General features: G+C 39.2%; 1 protein-coding gene and 1 non-coding gene across 2 annotated transcripts in view; both read right to left on the minus strand.

The window, feature by feature from the left end:
* Positions 1–3451: 3451 nt before the first annotated feature.
* The window catches only part of LOC134823450 (sperm-associated antigen 1-like), a 99050-nt gene continuing 84489 nt past the window's right edge, over positions 3452–18012 (minus strand). The window contains exons 6-21 of the mRNA XM_063834909.1: positions 17697–17800; positions 13550–13711; positions 13111–13295; positions 10118–10271; positions 9714–9931; positions 8115–8279; positions 7800–7964; positions 7535–7658; positions 7116–7415; positions 6045–6167; positions 5609–5796; positions 5226–5471; positions 4952–5060; positions 4710–4840; positions 4067–4164; positions 3452–3753 (exon numbers count right to left, since the gene is read on the minus strand). Coding sequence (XP_063690979.1) covers positions 3636–3753; positions 4067–4164; positions 4710–4840; positions 4952–5060; positions 5226–5471; positions 5609–5796; positions 6045–6167; positions 7116–7415; positions 7535–7658; positions 7800–7964; positions 8115–8279; positions 9714–9931; positions 10118–10271; positions 13111–13295; positions 13550–13711; positions 17697–17800 — 2590 coding nt within the window. The 3' untranslated portion in view covers positions 3452–3635. The remainder of the gene's footprint in view (positions 3754–4066; positions 4165–4709; positions 4841–4951; positions 5061–5225; positions 5472–5608; positions 5797–6044; positions 6168–7115; positions 7416–7534; positions 7659–7799; positions 7965–8114; positions 8280–9713; positions 9932–10117; positions 10272–13110; positions 13296–13549; positions 13712–17696; positions 17801–18012) is intronic.
* LOC134823790 (U1 spliceosomal RNA) lies at positions 8943–9103 on the minus strand. The gene has a single exon (XR_010161322.1). It is a non-coding gene; the product is annotated as a U1 spliceosomal RNA (small nuclear RNA).

An 18012-nucleotide genomic window follows, 5' to 3' on the forward strand; every position in this document is an offset into this window, starting at 1 on the left:
CAGGAAAGAACTGAGGAATATTCGTTGGGACCTACACTAAGGCTAAATATACTCTATAGGTAGGATATTAGTATCCGTGCCTAATCGAATGAAACATAGCAAACAAAGATAAATTTTGGATTGTGAATATTTTCATCTCGTGTACTGAGTTAAATACCTCTACTAATGAGTCGCCTCTGAAATCCGAGCTGCCTAATTAGATGGCGTGGGCAGTTACATCCTTGATATCCCTTATCCCTTATTGGACTAATTTGTCCCAGCCAGTAGTAATTGGCACCCAATTAGATAATTGCTTGATACAGAGTATTATTTGATGATATTTGACGCCTTCTCAGGCTTAATGCTTGATATATGTTTAATTCCACACAGTTTTTCTCATAGCATAACTAATCTATGTAATTAGGTTACAACTTCTTATTTATAACATGGTTTTGACAAATTTTTGACAGAAAACAGACTACACACTAACAGTACACTTAGCTATCAAGAGTGATAAGAGTTCCTTTTAATTCTTCGTGTATCATTTCCCATCTCTTCATTTTCTTTTCTTTCGCTGGACGCAGAAGAGAACAAGAAAAAAAGGCGACCGTCAAAAAGTCGAAATCCGGGAACATCAAAATTTCGTAAGCGAAGGAAAAACAGCAGCGCGAAGTGCCGGCACCGGCGCGAGAATGCGTCGTGAGGAGCGACGTGCTCCTTTATCAAAATTGTCGAGAGTTCTAAAAAATGGCGACACGAACATACGATACGTACCACTTTTCTTCTGATATTTCACATTCTGAAGGTCGGTTCGAACGTTAATCGGAATGTAGCAACGATAATAAAGTAAATAAAACTGACGAAACGGTACTGCAAGTCTTTAATATGACTATAAGGATAAGTATAAAATACAAACTCGGTTTGAACCTAACGTTATCATGCTACGACCGTAAGCGTGGAGTAACGCCTAAAATAATCATACTTAACTATTATAATCATGATACGTGGCTCCTCGATTACAACTATATTAAACAAACACACTAACGAATTGGGCTATTCCTGGCTTGGTACGTGGACTAGCTTGTACAGTTCATGCAACCGATACCGGATCGGTGACACTACGTCAGATAAGTTTATGGTTCCTAATTCCTTGAATCATAAATAAGCAGAAAATAATGAACGTTAGTGCCAGAAAATAGGCAATAATTGATATTGCGCAATCCTGTCACAGTTAACAGGTAGATGATATCCTAAGCCGTAATTAACTACATTCTAACCTTGCATGAAATAAGTAACAAGAGAGGGAGGCCCCGAGAACTTTGGGAACAGCTAATATTTCATCATAATCTAAGGTCGACTAACAATTGTCCACACAGCTCAGACGGGAGGACAAGATTTTACACGAAACATTGCTGAGCTGCGTTAACTGAAGACATAGGTAAACAAATTATAATATGGACCGTGCTCTGTGATATCACGGTCATGTGACATCACGTGCTTTCTACAGCCAATTGATGGCAACGGGAGTGACACGTTAAATCTCCTTATATGGAATAATTTCACTCGATTTTGATCACATGACCCTTCATCGCCGCGTGAGTAAGGGTCACGTGTCTGTGATCCAACATAGTATGGCAGTCTTGCGGAGTAAATCGAGAGAGTTATAGTAAAAATAGCGTTAGTAGACTGCGCGCGGCGTTCGCGCGGCTCAATTTATTTTCCACTGTTTAATTATTAAAACTTTTAAGAAACCCACTTTTGGATTTTATTATTGATAAATGGTATGCAAAAATACCAAAAAAAGCTAATACTACCCAGTTACTGTGTACTGATTAATCGTTTTCAATCATTAATGCATACAACGGTTCTTCAATTTAGTATATGCTAATTCTTAATTCATGCTATACAACTGACAACGTGTCGGTTTATCAATCATAATAATGATAGTAATATAGACAGATTAGATCGATGAAAGATGCGGTGGAGTTTATTTTGTATTTATACTATTAATTGTGTATTTCTCGTTCACCTAACCATGTGCTTTCGCGCCACTTCGGGCGCGCTTGTTTCACAAGTCAAAAAACGTGAGGCGGGCGCGCGCTACTGCAAGCGCAAGGGCTCTGGATAGAGCAATATTTCTCGCTTCTCTCTGTGCTCTGCGAGAAGATTAGATTGAAAAGAGCGCCGCGCATAGAAATTGGTGTGCAGTTGAAATGATAGGCCGAGTGATGAGTCCCGCCCAGTAAACATCATAACAATTTGTTTTTAGTTTCGATGATTAATTTGCAAGTATTTTATATTATATTACGTGCGATGCACAAGAAATTAGGTTTGAAGTTTAAATTTCACATTGAGACAGGTCGCATATTTCATATTTTGAGTAATACCATGCTACTATATATACATTGACGGATGTTGACGGATGTTACTCGTCTAAATTTCTTCGAAGTAACGCGCGCCGCTTTCTTCTCGAAATGCCCGACGGCAAGTGCTACGAAGTAGCGCGCGCCGGGCCAGACCATTAACAATGGTCAACTCAGCGCGCCATTCCTTTTATTCCGTTCGCACCCGTTCTGCGTTTCACTTCTAGATCTATCCCCCTTTTCACTCTTCTATGCGTCGCGTGATGTGTTCATAAACATAAACACACTGATCACTGATGGATACATGATCACTGATGGATACATGATCACTGATGGATACATGATCACTGATGGATACTTGTATCACGTGGTGACCCCCACTGTCGCTTCACTATACAGGGGGAGCCGCGCACTTCGTGTCATACAACGTATGACAAATGGATACATGATCACTGATAGATGGATACATGATCACTGATAGTGATAGATAATATGGCGGAATGACAGGTTTAGCGCCCCAAGTAGTTACCATGCACACACCATAGATCTGAAAGCTGGTTTAGGATGTGCTTTTTTATTGTTTATGGAGATATAGTATGTAGAAATGAAATGGATGCGCGTAGATGGTAGAGCATAGAGGCATCCGTTCTCAGTTTTACTTGACATACGTTGCATGCCAATTTTCGCGCGCGCCGCCGAAGGCGGATACGAAACATGTATCAAAGTTTTACTACTCTTTCCAAGAGAAGCAGGCCAAAGACCCCGATTTTCAATGTTAACGTGTAACTGTAAGTGTAAGCTTGGATAAAATTACACCGCCCGATATTTTGTTTCACGTCACTTCGCGGCAACACGGGGATGAAGTTGCCGCACACTCAACACTTGAGCGTGGCTTACCTGGGGACCCGAAGCTCAAGTGTTCATAAACACTTCAAACTAAGTAATGATAGAGATAACTTAATTCACAATTGAGTAATGATAGAGAGAACGTAATTCACTGACCCAGAATATCATAATATAACGAAGCACAATTATACACACAAGCCTTCGTCCACCTTTGTTAGCAACCCCCTTTTATCCCTCTAAGTGAACCTAATAAAACTCAGATATAATGGAGAACTGAAAATAAAATGTAAAACTATATACAAACATAAAGATACAAATAACTTGGCTGTCTGGTTCAAAACGTGAACCTTGCTTCGACAATTTATATATCAGACCGAAAAAGAAAAGACACTTAAACCAAAACGATTGAGAGTAAATAGGCTTAATCTACGAAAAATTCGTTAATTCTTAAGAAAATCTGCTGTGAAGAGATTTGATGACCCTTTCGTCTCCCTCCAATCGATTGATAACATCAGAAATGGTACTCTTATCTTTCTGGCTCATCAGCATTGTCATGACGTCAAACCTGGGTGGATAGGGATTAGTTTCTGATTATATTTTATTATTCTATAGAAATGAAATACTGATGTAGTGCAACTGTTGACCGGTATTCGATTATTAATGCTGCACGATGACAGTCGGATGTAGCCCAATTCTTACTAATTAGTTTAACAGTGTTTGTAAGGTTACAGGCTGATCACTGCAGTAGTACCGTTTCTAAAGAATCTAGCTATAAATAAAGTCAGCTATAACTTGAGCCAGCTGTAACTGAAGTCAGCTATAACTGAAGTCAGCCATCAGCTATAACTGGGGCGGCAGTTTGATTCCACTGGACTAACCTCTGAACCTTTGTAACTGCCTGCAGTATCTCCAAAGCCTTCTGGTGTTGTTGGCTCGGTATAAAGTACTTGTCCACCGCATCAACTATCGCTATAACCTGGTAAAATGCTATATTAACATGATAATACACAAGATTGAGAATAATCCATTCTAAATAATATCTAAACATGTCTCGGTTCAGTATCTCAGTGAACTGTCAGTAAGATGGATAGTTCATGGAGTTGTCTTTCATTTCACAGGCTAAATTAGATGAATACTCCATTGTTAACATGTCCATTGCGTACGTGTGACCGGATGTAAGCAGATACTGCTGAGTTCCAGATTAACAAAGCTCCACCGTTTTAACTTTTATTACACACTCACACAGATCATTACTACACGTAACAGCACCGCCCTCATTAAGCGGCACACAGTTGCGGTTACAACACGAGGTTTATTGATGTACTGTACACCTACATTGTTTATTAATATAGCACTATATATTTTGTATAACATAATAGGTGTGATTTCTACTATTGTGATTGAAATTGGTCTGTGAGATCGAGTGCTCCAATCTAAGAACACAAAATTAGAAGAGGGCGTAATTCGAAAGTGATCTCAGAGCCCATTTTCATCTAACATAACAAAAGTTACAGAACATACCATGTCCGCATCGATTGAGCTAGAAAATATTTTAGGGAAGGACTGTGGATCACAAGATTCTAGAACTTTCCCGAACTGCTCGATATCTTTCTTCTTTTTGTATGCAGACCAGTGTTGTAGGAATGAGAAGGCTGAAATGTTACGAATTAAAATGGAACTTTCTCGATGGATTTAAATTTTAGTAGCGCCATTCAACAATTCGAGGTATTTAAAAAAGGCCCTTAAATCGACAGACAACAAACCTGTTGGGGCTTCAGCAGTTTGATTATGAGAACCACTAGTATTATTCTTCTTCATCCAAGGTTTGTTTCCTTTCACCGTATCATTTCCTTTTGCAATCTGTGGAGCAGCCTGTAAATAAACAGTGGTTAGGAATTCTTGCAATCCTATCTCAAATATAACGAGCACAATGACTAGGTTTTACGGTGAGAATACCTAGATCATTTGTTAGAAGTAATGGTCACCATAATAACAGTGGCATATGCCAGGCTGGTTACAGTTGAGCGTGCTGGTTACCTTTTTCTCAGGTACAGGTTGAGGTTTAGGAGTAGGCTCCTTAACCGGTTCCGGCTTTACCGGCCTCTCCGGTTTTGTCTGTTTCTGTGGTTTAACCTCCTCCTCAGAATCTTCAGAGTCAGAATCCTGCACTATGGGGATCTTCCTGCCCTTTTTTCTCTGCTGAGCAGGCTGCTGCTGGGGTGGTGGCGGGGCACTTTTTTGGGATTGCATTCCTCGCAGTTCTTGGCTCCACAACTTCTTAACCTGGGTTTAAAGTTAATCAATGCTTAGAAGTATCTTATTGTCTTGTCATTCCTACTCCGACAAGAATGTCATCCTAATAAAGCTTCAAAAACTGTCACAACTGCGATTCAATTGCGACCAGTAAACCCGCTCCCTACCTGTTCGAGAAGCTGAGCAGCGGGTTTGTTCCCCGGATCTTTCTCCACGACAAACTTGAGATCTTTAGCAGCGGCAGGGTACTTCTTCAACTCATTGTTAGCCGCAGCTCGGCGGTAAAGTGCCTTTATGTTGTTAGGTTCCAACTTTAGAACCTCGTCCACACAAGTCATCACTTTCTTGTGATTCCCTGAGAGGAATTTATAATGTTTTAAGCGCATCTTATGAAGATTTAGACCTGCAACCTTAAGAAAGAAATATGTTTGATAGAATATTTTAAGGTCTAACGATGAAATGTTCTGTAGTCTGTACTTGGCACTATTACATCTCAGAAGTATAACGGGACGGACATTTACATGATTTATTGATATCTTACCAAGATAGCATTTTAAAAACATGTTAAAAACCAACTAAGATGAAGATAATAACTCAACTAACCTAATTTAAGATGGCAGAGTGCGGAGTTAAGGTGAGCTGGTACCATGTCCTTGTTTAGTGTGATACACTTGTCGTAACACCTCAGGGCTTCACGATATTGTTGTTTGGATACGTGAGCATTACCTGGAAAGTTGCCAAGTTAGATATTAAATCCATCTAACAACAAGACATTGCAGCCAGTATTACAAACAGGGTTAATATTCACACTTGCATGATGAAAAACTGTGGTAATTTTAATATTCATGCACGATAAAAACGTATACAATACACATTATTGTTTGCCAGTTTGGGATCGCTCACATATTACGTAATAATGAAAGCCAGATTTTGACCAACTTCGAGTCTTCGACCCCACATCCAGAAAGTTTTATATTTCCTCCCAGATGCGTTTTTTCTAAATTCTGTGGCCCGCTCGCTTCGCTCGCAAGTTTGGGGGGGGGGGGGGGGGGGGGGGGGGGGGGTGCTGTCGGCGAGTCGACGTGTCCAATCCAGCCGTGCAGCGAGCGAAGCGAGCAAGCTGTGGCTGGGGTCTGGGGGCGCAGCCCCCAGCGGGGTCCAGGGGCGGAGCCCCTTGGCGGGGGCTAGGGGGCGCAGAGAAATTAAAGAAATTTGTAGGACAGCAATAAACTGGGATTGAAAAGAATCAAGTACTCACGTAAATTTGGTAACTTCACAACAGCAATCTGGATTCTCCAATCAGAATATTTCACTGTGTTCCAAAACTGACGGGATGTTCCTCTTTGATTTTTATACAATTGAAACATTTTCTTCAAAAATTTCCTCAATTAATTTGTCTTTATTCCAAAAAAATATTTCGAAATTTAGGAGTAACTTCTCAAAAATTTCCTCTTCTTCTCCCGTTTTTCCTCCCAAAAAAAAATTTCCTCCCAGGCTGCCTGGCAAGAAGGCGTGTTTCTGGATGTGGGACTTCGACCCCCTACGTTAGTCATTTTAGACAATGAAGTATTTACTGCGTAAAAATTAAACTCGCGTAAGCATTACCCAACCCTTTTCTCCTAATATGTGAGGATCCCTATTTACAATATAAAATGTAAAGTATAAAGTACCCACCTTGGTCCTTGAACTTGGCATATTGCTCCTCCTTGGTTGGCATCCTATAGTCAGCTTTCTTAGGAGGTGAAGTCTCCTGAGGAGTAGCTTTGGGAGCAGCTTTAGGAACAGTTTTTACTGGTTCCGTGGGCTTTGCAGGTTTGGCAGGTTCCGTGGGCTTTGCAGGTTTGGTCTCTGGCACAGGCTTAACTGGGGTTGGCTTTTCTGCAGGTTTCGAAGGAGAAGATGCAGGTTTCTTTGCAGGTTCTGGTTTGGATGGTTGAGCAGGTGTAGGAGTTGGGACAGGAGCTCGTGGTTTCGCTGGGGATGTGTACAGTGAGAAAAGGATTGTCGATTGTTAAAAACTAATAGACCAACTTTAGGTTTCGTTAAACTGGACAAAATTTGGCACATTTAAAAAAGTCCGCTATTTTACTTACCCGGATCTACGAACTCAGGAGATTCAGGATAGGAAGCGTGATTTGTGACGTGGTCCCGCCAGCTGGAACCGAACTCTTTCCTCAATATTTCACTAGTCCTGCTGACACCTTGTTGAGCTGTAACCTGAAAGAAGAGTGTGGGAAATATGGACACGTGATGTTAACTGGTTAACTGGTTAGGTCGTTAAATCATGAAAGTATTTCAATGGAGTTGACAAGTTGCTTGGACCAACTTAAATCCGACCCTTGTAAACAGAGCACGAACCTGACTAGGATCCATAAGTATAGTAAGTCTGTAGTCCTCGTACGCTTTCTTGTAGTTCTCGATATTCTCGAAAGCAATGGCTCGACGTAGTACACTTTTGAAGAAACCCGGGTTTAACACCAAACTATCGTTACAATCCTTGATAGATTCCGTACATTGTCCGATCTGATGGTGTGTGTTTCGAGTTAGATACCATGGCAGCTTCCGAAGAGAAACTGTCAGATTGGAACAAGGTAAAAGGTTTAAAAACTATCTTGCTTGATTTAAGAAAATACTTATGCAGACATGAAACATGTAATGTTTACCATAACCCACCTTTAACTTGCAGGCAGCCCGGTTACTAAGAAGGAGGGAGATATGATACCAGTACCCAGGATTGTTCCTATCCAAAGAGTCTACACATTCCGTGTACTTACTCACTGCATCCCCGTACATTCCATTGGTAAACAAGGAGGTCGCTGCTGCTTTCAGTTTAACAACCTTGATGTGCGGGGTGTTATTTTACATAAATATGGTAATATGTTGGGAATTAACATACAGATATGTTAATAAAAGGGCGATTAATTAGTTCACGACGTATGTTAAATGGTACGTAGCTGTCACGTACCAGTAAACTAGCTCCTGTTTAATTTTAGGAAGAGTGTTTTAACAGTCATATCACGAGTATCTCTCTACGTTGGGGTGTCAAAGTAATTTCCATTTCTTTTACTGGGATATACATCATGCGGCATTGACTGTGTATATTCCTGACTATACAATATACACAGCACTAGTGTTTAGTATACGCTACACAGTAAGTAAAGGGTATAAATAAGATTTACTCATCGCATTGTTCAGGAACAATGTTTAGCTCGCTCTTGAGGGCATTGTGTCAATAGATCTGTGATTCTGAAAACTCAGAATCACAATGACGTGTCAAAACAAATGTGTTTTCTCCTCCCAACTAGCATCCATATCTATTTACCCTTATAAAATGAAACTAGTGCAGGGCGACAAATCTTGAGATCATCCATTACGTCGGCCTTCTCACTTTAATTCAGTTTTCACCCCTGACACATTCATTTATTCTGTCAGGAAAATATAAGATATGATGTGCAACATTAGCAAGGAGAACTTTCGTTATTTTAGTCAAGTTAGTAAGGGAAGGTGCCGCGTTTCCGCAGCACCCGCTAGCATAAATTCTATGCCCAGAGTAAGACGATTTGTCCTAACTGCAGATTTCATCTAACCGTTGTGCAATGGAAAGACTCCGCCCGGAGGAAAACCCTAGAAGATCGGTTTTAACCTCGACATCAGGTAAGTATGCAAGTAAATGCACAAAATCTGACTATATATTCGAGAGTAAATGTTTCCTTGTGTTTGATATGAGACACGCAACTGACCTGTAAAACTGACAGTTCATTTTCCAGTAAGAAAAGAAGGTTTCGTGTAAGTGATTTCAGAAAAAAATGTAGTTTCAAATTAGCTTGGTTATATTTGCGGTAGGATCGAGATTGAGCACATCGACTGATTTAAAGTCTAATTTGTCAGCATGTACACTGTACATTGCAAGTAGTACATTACTTCGGGAAATGTAATTTCTGAGCACTAAATGCATGCTATGCTCTTATCGAGATGAAGCTGAGTGGAAACCATTTGTATTGTTGAAGAGTATTAGATCTCAACAAATCTTGCTTATCAAGTAATTACTATATTTTTCTAGCTCTGTAACTTAATATTGAAAACTAACATGGCAATTACGGTTTGTTATGAAACTTGAGAAGGTCGCAATATTTGCAGCTTCATTGCTGTGGCAGTATAGAGTATTGACCACACGAAATAAAGAACAAAAATACATTTTGCACTGTGAAAAGTGCACTAAAAAGTAAAAACAAGATTCTCAAAACAAGTATCAAGGAGTTCTCACAACTTTACCTTTTCAGGAAGTGGAAGTATGTGGATAATCTGTCTCTGTGGTTTAGGAGGAGTCCCCTCCTTCATCTCCAACACCACCTCCGTCTCATTCACCACTGTTTCAGGAGTAGCAGGTTTAGAAGGTGTGTTGACCGGTTCAGAAGCAGGTGTAACCGGTTCAGGTGCAGGTTGTGCAGGTGTGGGGTCGGGTCGAGTACAGGGGATCTTAGCGGGGCTCTCTGAAATTGTGGGTATGTTTGATCAACAAGGTCTTCCGGCCTAGTTTTATATCTTGAATTTGTACAATGTATTACCCAGTACACACACAATGATTCAAACTAATACAGTAACAACTAACAACTTACCAAATAAATGCCTGTGATGAAAAATAAAGGTTCATGCATAGCAGCTAACAACAGACTTACGAGATTCTGACGAAAGTTTTGTTTGCTTTCCAGGAGGGGAAACTTTACTTCTCTCTTCCTCTTCCTCATCAGAACTGCTCTCGATAATCTTCATCCTCTTCCCTCCTTTAGCTAGCAGCTTCTTGTTTCGTTCCACGAACACCTCCAATAATTGCTGAATACAACACGGATTAAACAGACGGTGGATCAAAATAAGTTACCAAATTACCAAGTCGTGTACAATAGGAGAGTTAGAAAAACGGCCATAATTCGAGTAATTGTTCTAGTTGATCAGGATAACGAGGAAATAATACACTGAGTCAGTAATCCTACGCAATTATGTCTCAAATACTGTCGCAAAATTACTCTCAAAGGTGTTTCTTATCATTTGGTAAATATTTGAAATGTTTCTCGTATAACGTAAGTAAGACGTTGCTAATTCTTACAGTTTTAATGACTGATTTGCCAAACAATTAATAAAATATTCAGTCGCCCACTTTCGACAGAGTTGGCACTTAGATCGCGAATAACGCCGGTCTCCTGGCTTATGTTCAGGTTTATGAAAAGTTTAAGAAAGAATGGATTAGCAGATAAATTTAAGTGCTGATTTCTTATTTTCTATCGGGAAAGCATGTACATACATAACATCAAGAGCAACAAGACATCTAGAAACCCGATAACCCTGGCGATAGCCACCTTTAGCCTTATCCTATTCTTGGTATAATCTTACCATCATACCAATATCAGGTTGAAGGCAGGCACGTTCTATTTACAACCACATGAAATAATGTATAGCGTGTTTACCGTTTGATCGAACTATGCAGGAAATGTACAGATCGAATGATGAGCAGCTGCTGCACTGAGAGGAACACATTTATTTAGACACAATTCAAGTAAGAAATTGGTATCATATTTTCGTTCCTAGTAATAGTTGTTTTTGTTGTATTATCGTATCACAAGTTTACATTTCTGCTTATTATTTCTTCTTGCTATGATACCTAGGTACATTCCTGTGATACATAGATACATTCCTGTGATACATAGATACATTCCTGTGATAGCTAGGTCTGAATCGCCTATTGGTCTAACCTCATTTCACTCGGTTAGAAAGCAGATTCCACCTTACATTCCTTAATTTACAGCTTGTTTACGTAACAGCTTATTTAGTTTACAGCTATTTATTTGAAGGTTGACAATGACATGTTTGTATTAGTAGCGTGTTTTTAATATCTTGTGTTGTTAAAAAAGGGCTGGATTCTTGTGAATTCCGGATGTTCAAGTTCAGAACTCTTGTTATTTAGGAGTACAATTAATCCCTTTAATTACAAATTAGAGGAGCAATTATATTTTTTGTTACTATAATTGCACGTTGGCGAGTAGGCGGAATTGATTCTATAGATATTAGTATTCTATTTGCGTAATTCATTACAATCTTACACAGCTACAAAAGATAAGCCGAATGGTGGAATCTATATCACGTAAGCATATCGTGTTGTTTGATGATGTTTAATTGAGGATGGCGGAAATGAATATTATATATATAACGGAGATAAACCACACCTGACTCTGTCCCACTCACCTTACCATTCATCTCTGGAACAGTTTGTAATAAGATTCGCAACTACATCAAATCTAACAAACTCCCCATCAGAGTTATTTTTACACCTGGTAAGAAGTTACAGGACATCTTCTGCCGCTCTCGTCCACTGGATAAGAAGACTTGTGACCTTGGTAACCCTAACAATTGTGAGATCTGCCCTAGACTCACAGGAACAACATGCTCAACAAAAGGAGCTATTTACTTAGTTACTTGCGAGTTATGTGGTAAGAGATACTGTGGGGAAACTGAGAGAAGCCTCCATGCTCGTCTGATGGAGCACAGACAGGCTGCTAGGAATCCTAGAGCACATCCAGAGAATGGGGTTGGACAGCACTACGCATCTCTACATCCTAACCGAACCCCAGTTTTATCTTTTAAGTTACTTGATTTACAGAGTAAAACTGTTCGTAGAAAGATTGTAGAAGCGATGTATATATTGAGATTAAGTCCTGAAATGAATGATCGTTCTGAGTTGAGTTATTTGTACAAATATTTAGTCGATGTTTAACTAGTAAATAATGTATTGATAGGACTATCTTGGATAGTAACCATGACAACCGAGTTATCGTTGCTTAAGTGCTGATTTTATCATTAGTTTTTACACATGAACTGTGAATTCTGAACAACCAGTTTTACGTTTACTAATTAGTTTAGTATCATGAGTAGTACAGTATTTAGTTGTATCAGCTTACATTTCTTCTTGTCGTATTTTTTGTTGTTTTGACATTTTTTGCAATTACATTTTTGGGTCATATTTCGTAAATTTTATTTCTCTGTTTTTGTTTTAATGTTATTTTAAATTTCTTTCCGTCGTTAATTTTTACACATGTTTAACAATTTTATTACAGAACTGAAGAAGACGTTGTTACGTGGAATGATTATTTCAATTCAATAAAGTTTCTAGCCTAAAGTTTGCTGCTTCAATTTGTTCGCAAGTTAAGAGTCTAAAGAGAAATTCTCCAAGAGAAATCAAGGAGATAAATACAATGACTAGAATACCTGAAATTACTAGAAATCATGGTCGAGAGATAATCAAAACCACGTATATATCGTGTCACCAGCATTACCCATTACCCAGTTTATTATCAGACGTAATTTCCTAATAGGTAACACTAACTATAAGCTATAAGCCGACTCCACTTTTTGTCAGACTAATTTCTATTATGTTCATTGATTATGAGTCGCAGTTTATTGCACGTCGTAAAAATACTAATGAATGTTTTATTGAACAACGTAAAAACAATAATAAATGTTTTTTTCCCTCTTTCATAAGCAATCATCATGAAGAATGCATGATTTCATGACATACAATGTAAAATTGGGTTTATCCCATCACATTGTTTATTAATTACAACTTTCAGTTTATCCCACGTTTTTTAAAGCAATCAGTTTCATGAAATAAATCCCGACTAACCTTGGCTCGTTTATTGTTCTCATCCACAATCACACTCCGCTGGAGGTCTGCGTGTGCCTCTTTTATCTGTCCGATCTTCTCGTGGGTGTCTGCGCGGCGCAGCAACGCCTTCACGTTATCCGGCTCCTTGTCCAGCACCCAGTTGAAATCTTCCAGCGCTTTGTAAAACCTTTCTAACCTGATCTCTAGTAAGAGAAAGAATAATTCAGCTTTTTTACTAAAAGTATGTTGTTGTTATCTATCGTTAGAGTTAGACAATCGTTAGATAGTGGTCTAGATAGCAAAACCAGATTTGCATTCACAACTCGCAGCGTAACTATACTAGGGAGTTGTCGGGAGTTTTCGGATGTTAACAGTTAACAGATAGGTTCAATAAACTTGGTACATAGTAGAATAGTCGCTGAACCCCCTCCCTCCCCCTCACTGACCCCCTACTTACTGGCGAGGCCTCTGTTGTTGTAGGTAGCTGTGGAAGGGAATATATCTATACTGTTGGTGTAGTAGTTGATACTCTCCTCAAAGTCCCCAGCTTTGAACGCCTCATTTCCCTTGTTCTTCTCCATCTCGCTCGCTCTCTCTTTCGCTGCTTCATCTGTCAGAGCTGGGGAAACGTACTTTATTAGGTTGTGTGTGTGTGTGTGTGTGTGTGTGTGTGTGTGTGTGTGTGTGTGTGTGTGTGTGTGTGTGTGTGTGTGTGTGTGTGTGTGTGTGTGTGTGTGTGTGTGTGTGTGTGTGTGTGTGTGTGTGTGTGTGTGTGTGTGTGTGTGTGTGTGGACAAGTGACTGTATATGCACGCATTGTATTACGCATGTATTGTGTTGTATTGTGATGCGATTGGAGTTAATTAAGTTAAATTCTTGAGAAAGAAAGAGGCCTGGTATAGAGGCCCGGTATAGAGAGGTTTGACTGTATCTCATCAATATGAAAATTTAATTCTATCAACCGCATCAAAAATAAATCTCTCGCCTCTTTATGATGCGAATTTGTTCGCTTATTTGTTGTATAAATTGAACCGTCCCTCTTATTTGACAGACCTTGCTTCAATTCCGATTAACTTCAGACTGCATAATGCATAATATATCTTATACCGCTTATGCGCCAGACGCAGACGCAGATTATAGTATTAGAATTTCTTATCTTATTCGAGGGGTTTGATTGATTTTATTGATTGAAAGATCCGAGGGCCACCCGTAATGGCTTTGAAGCAGGTTTATTAAATATGAGCAATCTTAAACATAATCATATTAAAAATAATGCCGGCTCATAACTGAATATTTACGCAAACAACTCTCTTCAGTTTTTACACTCATTATTTAACACAATAAACGTTTATGTGATGGTGAATAGTGATATGGGATGGTGTTTGATGGTAGACTAGTTAATAGTAAATGGTGGGAAAGTGATACAATTAAATCCTCGGGTGGCGATGTAGGGAAGGTGTCGTTTGTGCCAGTGTTGCTATGGTGACGAAATTATTCATAGATTTCAACTGTATGCTTAGCTACCGCCCAATACACGCCATAGGATGTGGATTCCACATTGTGGAGTTCAGACTATTTGCAATAGCTTTGCTCCTTGCAGTATGTTTCTGGTTGTCTGAGTAGTGAGAAATGCATAGTTTCCAGTTTTAGATAATGTATTCATTGCATTCTTTATGACCCATGTATGCATATTATATTGTATATCATCGATCAAATTGTTATCGACGTGCAAGAAAACTACATAATTTTTACAAGGGTTACAAACATATCATTATAGGTCGCAGTTTATTTCCGATTTTCTATCAATGTTATCGCTTTACATTTAAAAAGTGCATAATCCAAACTCCAAAGAGATGAGCAAACTTTAAAATGTTTAGAAAAGTAATAAGCATGTTTTCAAGTGTTATTTGAAGAATCAAGGGATGACTTTTTTGAAACTTTTCGTACATTACATGGCTCATGCAGACTTGCATCTTCCCTTAATTTTACTGATGCTATAAATACTAAATAGGCACAAGTCATGTTTCATTTTTGAGGATGCGCCGCACTTCTGATTGTAGAACTATTTTGAAGTGGAGTTGTTCATATCGAATTGTTTTGTTGAGCATATTTTGTAGTTATATCTGCAGATTTACTTTTAACTCGTGCAGATACAATATACAGGGTGGGCCAAAAGTCAGTCTGCAAACGTTGACCTTAATAGCTCAGTCACTGAGTGCCCAATTGAAATAATTTTTTCCGGTATGACGTACTACCACCACTGGTTAGAGGAATTTGTCAAATCGAAGAAAAAAAACCCGTTAACCAATAACCACCCCGTTAAACATTACGGGAGTCGTCAAGGCTGCCCAATTAAGGTGTACGTGTCGTGTTACGGTGTCACATAATCACCCAGTTTTTTTGTCAAATCGAAAAAATAAACCGTTAACCACCCAGTTAAACATAACGGGAATCGTTAAGGCTGCCCAATTAAGGTGTCGTGTCACGGTCAATTTTTTCGTGTCACCCAGTCAATTTTGTTAACAAGATACACAAAATGCTTGATAACCTCGTCATTTCTATTTCATTTTGCCTAATTTTTTTCAGATCAGATGCAACATTTAATAATCTACCGTCTCTGAAAAAATTAGACGTCCAGAGCATGTTCAGAGAGAACAATATAGGTGTTTTAATATTGAATGGGCGTGGTCTAAAATATTCGAGTTTTCAAATTTTGGCGACTGGATCCTCGAACAAGAAGGTACAGTATGCCATCTGCAAAGCAACAGCTCTCAGATATAAAACACGGCGGAGGTATAAGACCAAACGTTTGCACAATGGCTTTTGGCCCACCCTGTACATATACTTTTTGTTCCTTAGAGATAAAATGAATTTCATGAATCTTCGATAGGAGTAAATTATACATGGTGACGTAAAAGCTGAGTGTGTAGTTGCTAGGGCACCATTACAGATCTGAGATCACACTTCAATGTGTACCAGTATCTGTAGGATAACAAACTGTACAATTGTATAATAGTTCTTTGTACCGCCTTGTAGACTCTCTTTAGTAAAGTATAGCGTTAAAAGTAAAGTAAAATTAGTAGTAAACAGGATGTTAACTTATTTACACAGTGAACGATGCAGACTTTGCTAATTAGCTCTGTTTGACAATCCGTTGAACTTGCGATAAATATCATTAAGTACACGTTCGTAGAAAAGTTAACAATTTATACTTGCAATTTCAAACTGCGTTTTTGGAACCGATACCAGTCCCCAAAGTACAAATATGCAAAAATTCTTGGCTACTTTCAGGCCCAAAGTATTCTTCGGCTAAAAGTTTCATTTTTTATTAAAGTATTCACAGTTAGTTTCCAACTGTTACTAAGAATTAAAGGAGGAATAACGCAACTTTAAATTAGAAGATCAGGTACAGTGGTCAATAAAACAAAGAAAGTGCGATAGTGGGTGTGATAGTGTGATAATTTGTTATATACCAGATAACTCTTACATAACATTAGCTTGACTTGACTTAAGGCGGGTAGTGTTCCCGAGATCCATTGACAACAGTTCTCCACAGCTTTCTGTCCTCCATCAGTCTAGCTATCTCATCTACTGACTTCAGCCCAGTATCTGCTTATAGGTTATCTAGTAGTGCAGTGTTAAGTAAGGTCGCCCCCTGTTAGTATGCCCATGACTCGGCTTCCAGAGGATCAGTTTGTTCAGTGTCAGGCGTCAGCTCCGGATGTCGGTGAGCATGACCTGCAAGTCTGAGCCTTTGTTGGGTTATCTTGGAGCTGACTTTGGGAAGATCACCGTACAGGCTGTGGTTGCTGACATGATCTCGATATTGATTGGTGTTAAGGGCCATTCTTAACATTCGCGTATAGCAACCATCAACCATCTTCTCTAGCCTTTCCGTCATAGTCAAAGTCTCGGAACCGTACAAAAGCACCGACTCGACTAGTGCTGTAAACACTCTGATCTTAAAGTTAATAGACTTCCTAAGCTTAGAATTCCAAAGATTTTGAGTGTGTGGTATGTTCCCCATGCTCTTCCTTTCCTAACCCTGATATCACTCTCACTGTCTCTGATTCTAGAACCCAGGTAAGTGAAGTCTTCCACATGCTCTATTGTGCTGTTACCCAGGGACTTGATGGTATCAGGATTCTCGATGTTCTGAGTGATGAATTTGGTTTTCCCTTCATTCATTCTAAGTCCCACTGTAGCAGCAACCCTTTCTACCTCTTGCATCAGCGTCTCTGCCTCCTTTACAGTATCTGCTATCAGAGCAATGTCATCCGCAAAACCAGTGTCTGATATCTTCTGACTTCTCCGCCTTGACTCTCCTACTCCTATATGGCTTGATGGTAAATCATATTTCAGGGTGCTTGCTGAAGGCTTGTCTCATGCAATAGTCTAGGGCAATAATGAACAAGTATGGTACTAACGTATCCCTTATAGAACCCGCCATGATATCAAATAGGCTCGGTATCCCCATCTGGTGTTATAACTTTGCCCTTTGTGTTGACATAGAGTAGATTAATGATATAAGCTTGGTATGGCATCTTATTCAAGTATAAAATATTTTACTTCTGCATATAAACGCTACTTTTTATTTTTAAATACCTTCCGGGTTGACAGTTGTTTTAGGTGCGGATTTCGGGGCACTAGGTTTCGGTCTTGTTTTGATTTCTTCGTCAATTTTTTCACATTCCTCGTCCGGGTTGTACCTGAAAATTAAAAATTTAGATTATTTATTCCTAATGACAGCAAAATTTCATGGGGCATAGAATTGTAGTATTATATACAAGACCCTAATCTACTCTCCATTTATCATACATTACAAATCAGCATCCTGTGCTCCAATAGTACACTCAAACAAACACGCAATCAAAACACCATGTTTCCGCCACACTCAAACCACAACCAGTTCCCCACACTT

Source organism: Bolinopsis microptera, chromosome 11 (assembly GCF_026151205.1).
Source record: "Bolinopsis microptera isolate Bmic1 chromosome 11, MBARI_Bmic_1.0, whole genome shotgun sequence".
Lineage (NCBI taxonomy): Eukaryota > Metazoa > Ctenophora > Tentaculata > Lobata > Bolinopsidae > Bolinopsis > Bolinopsis microptera.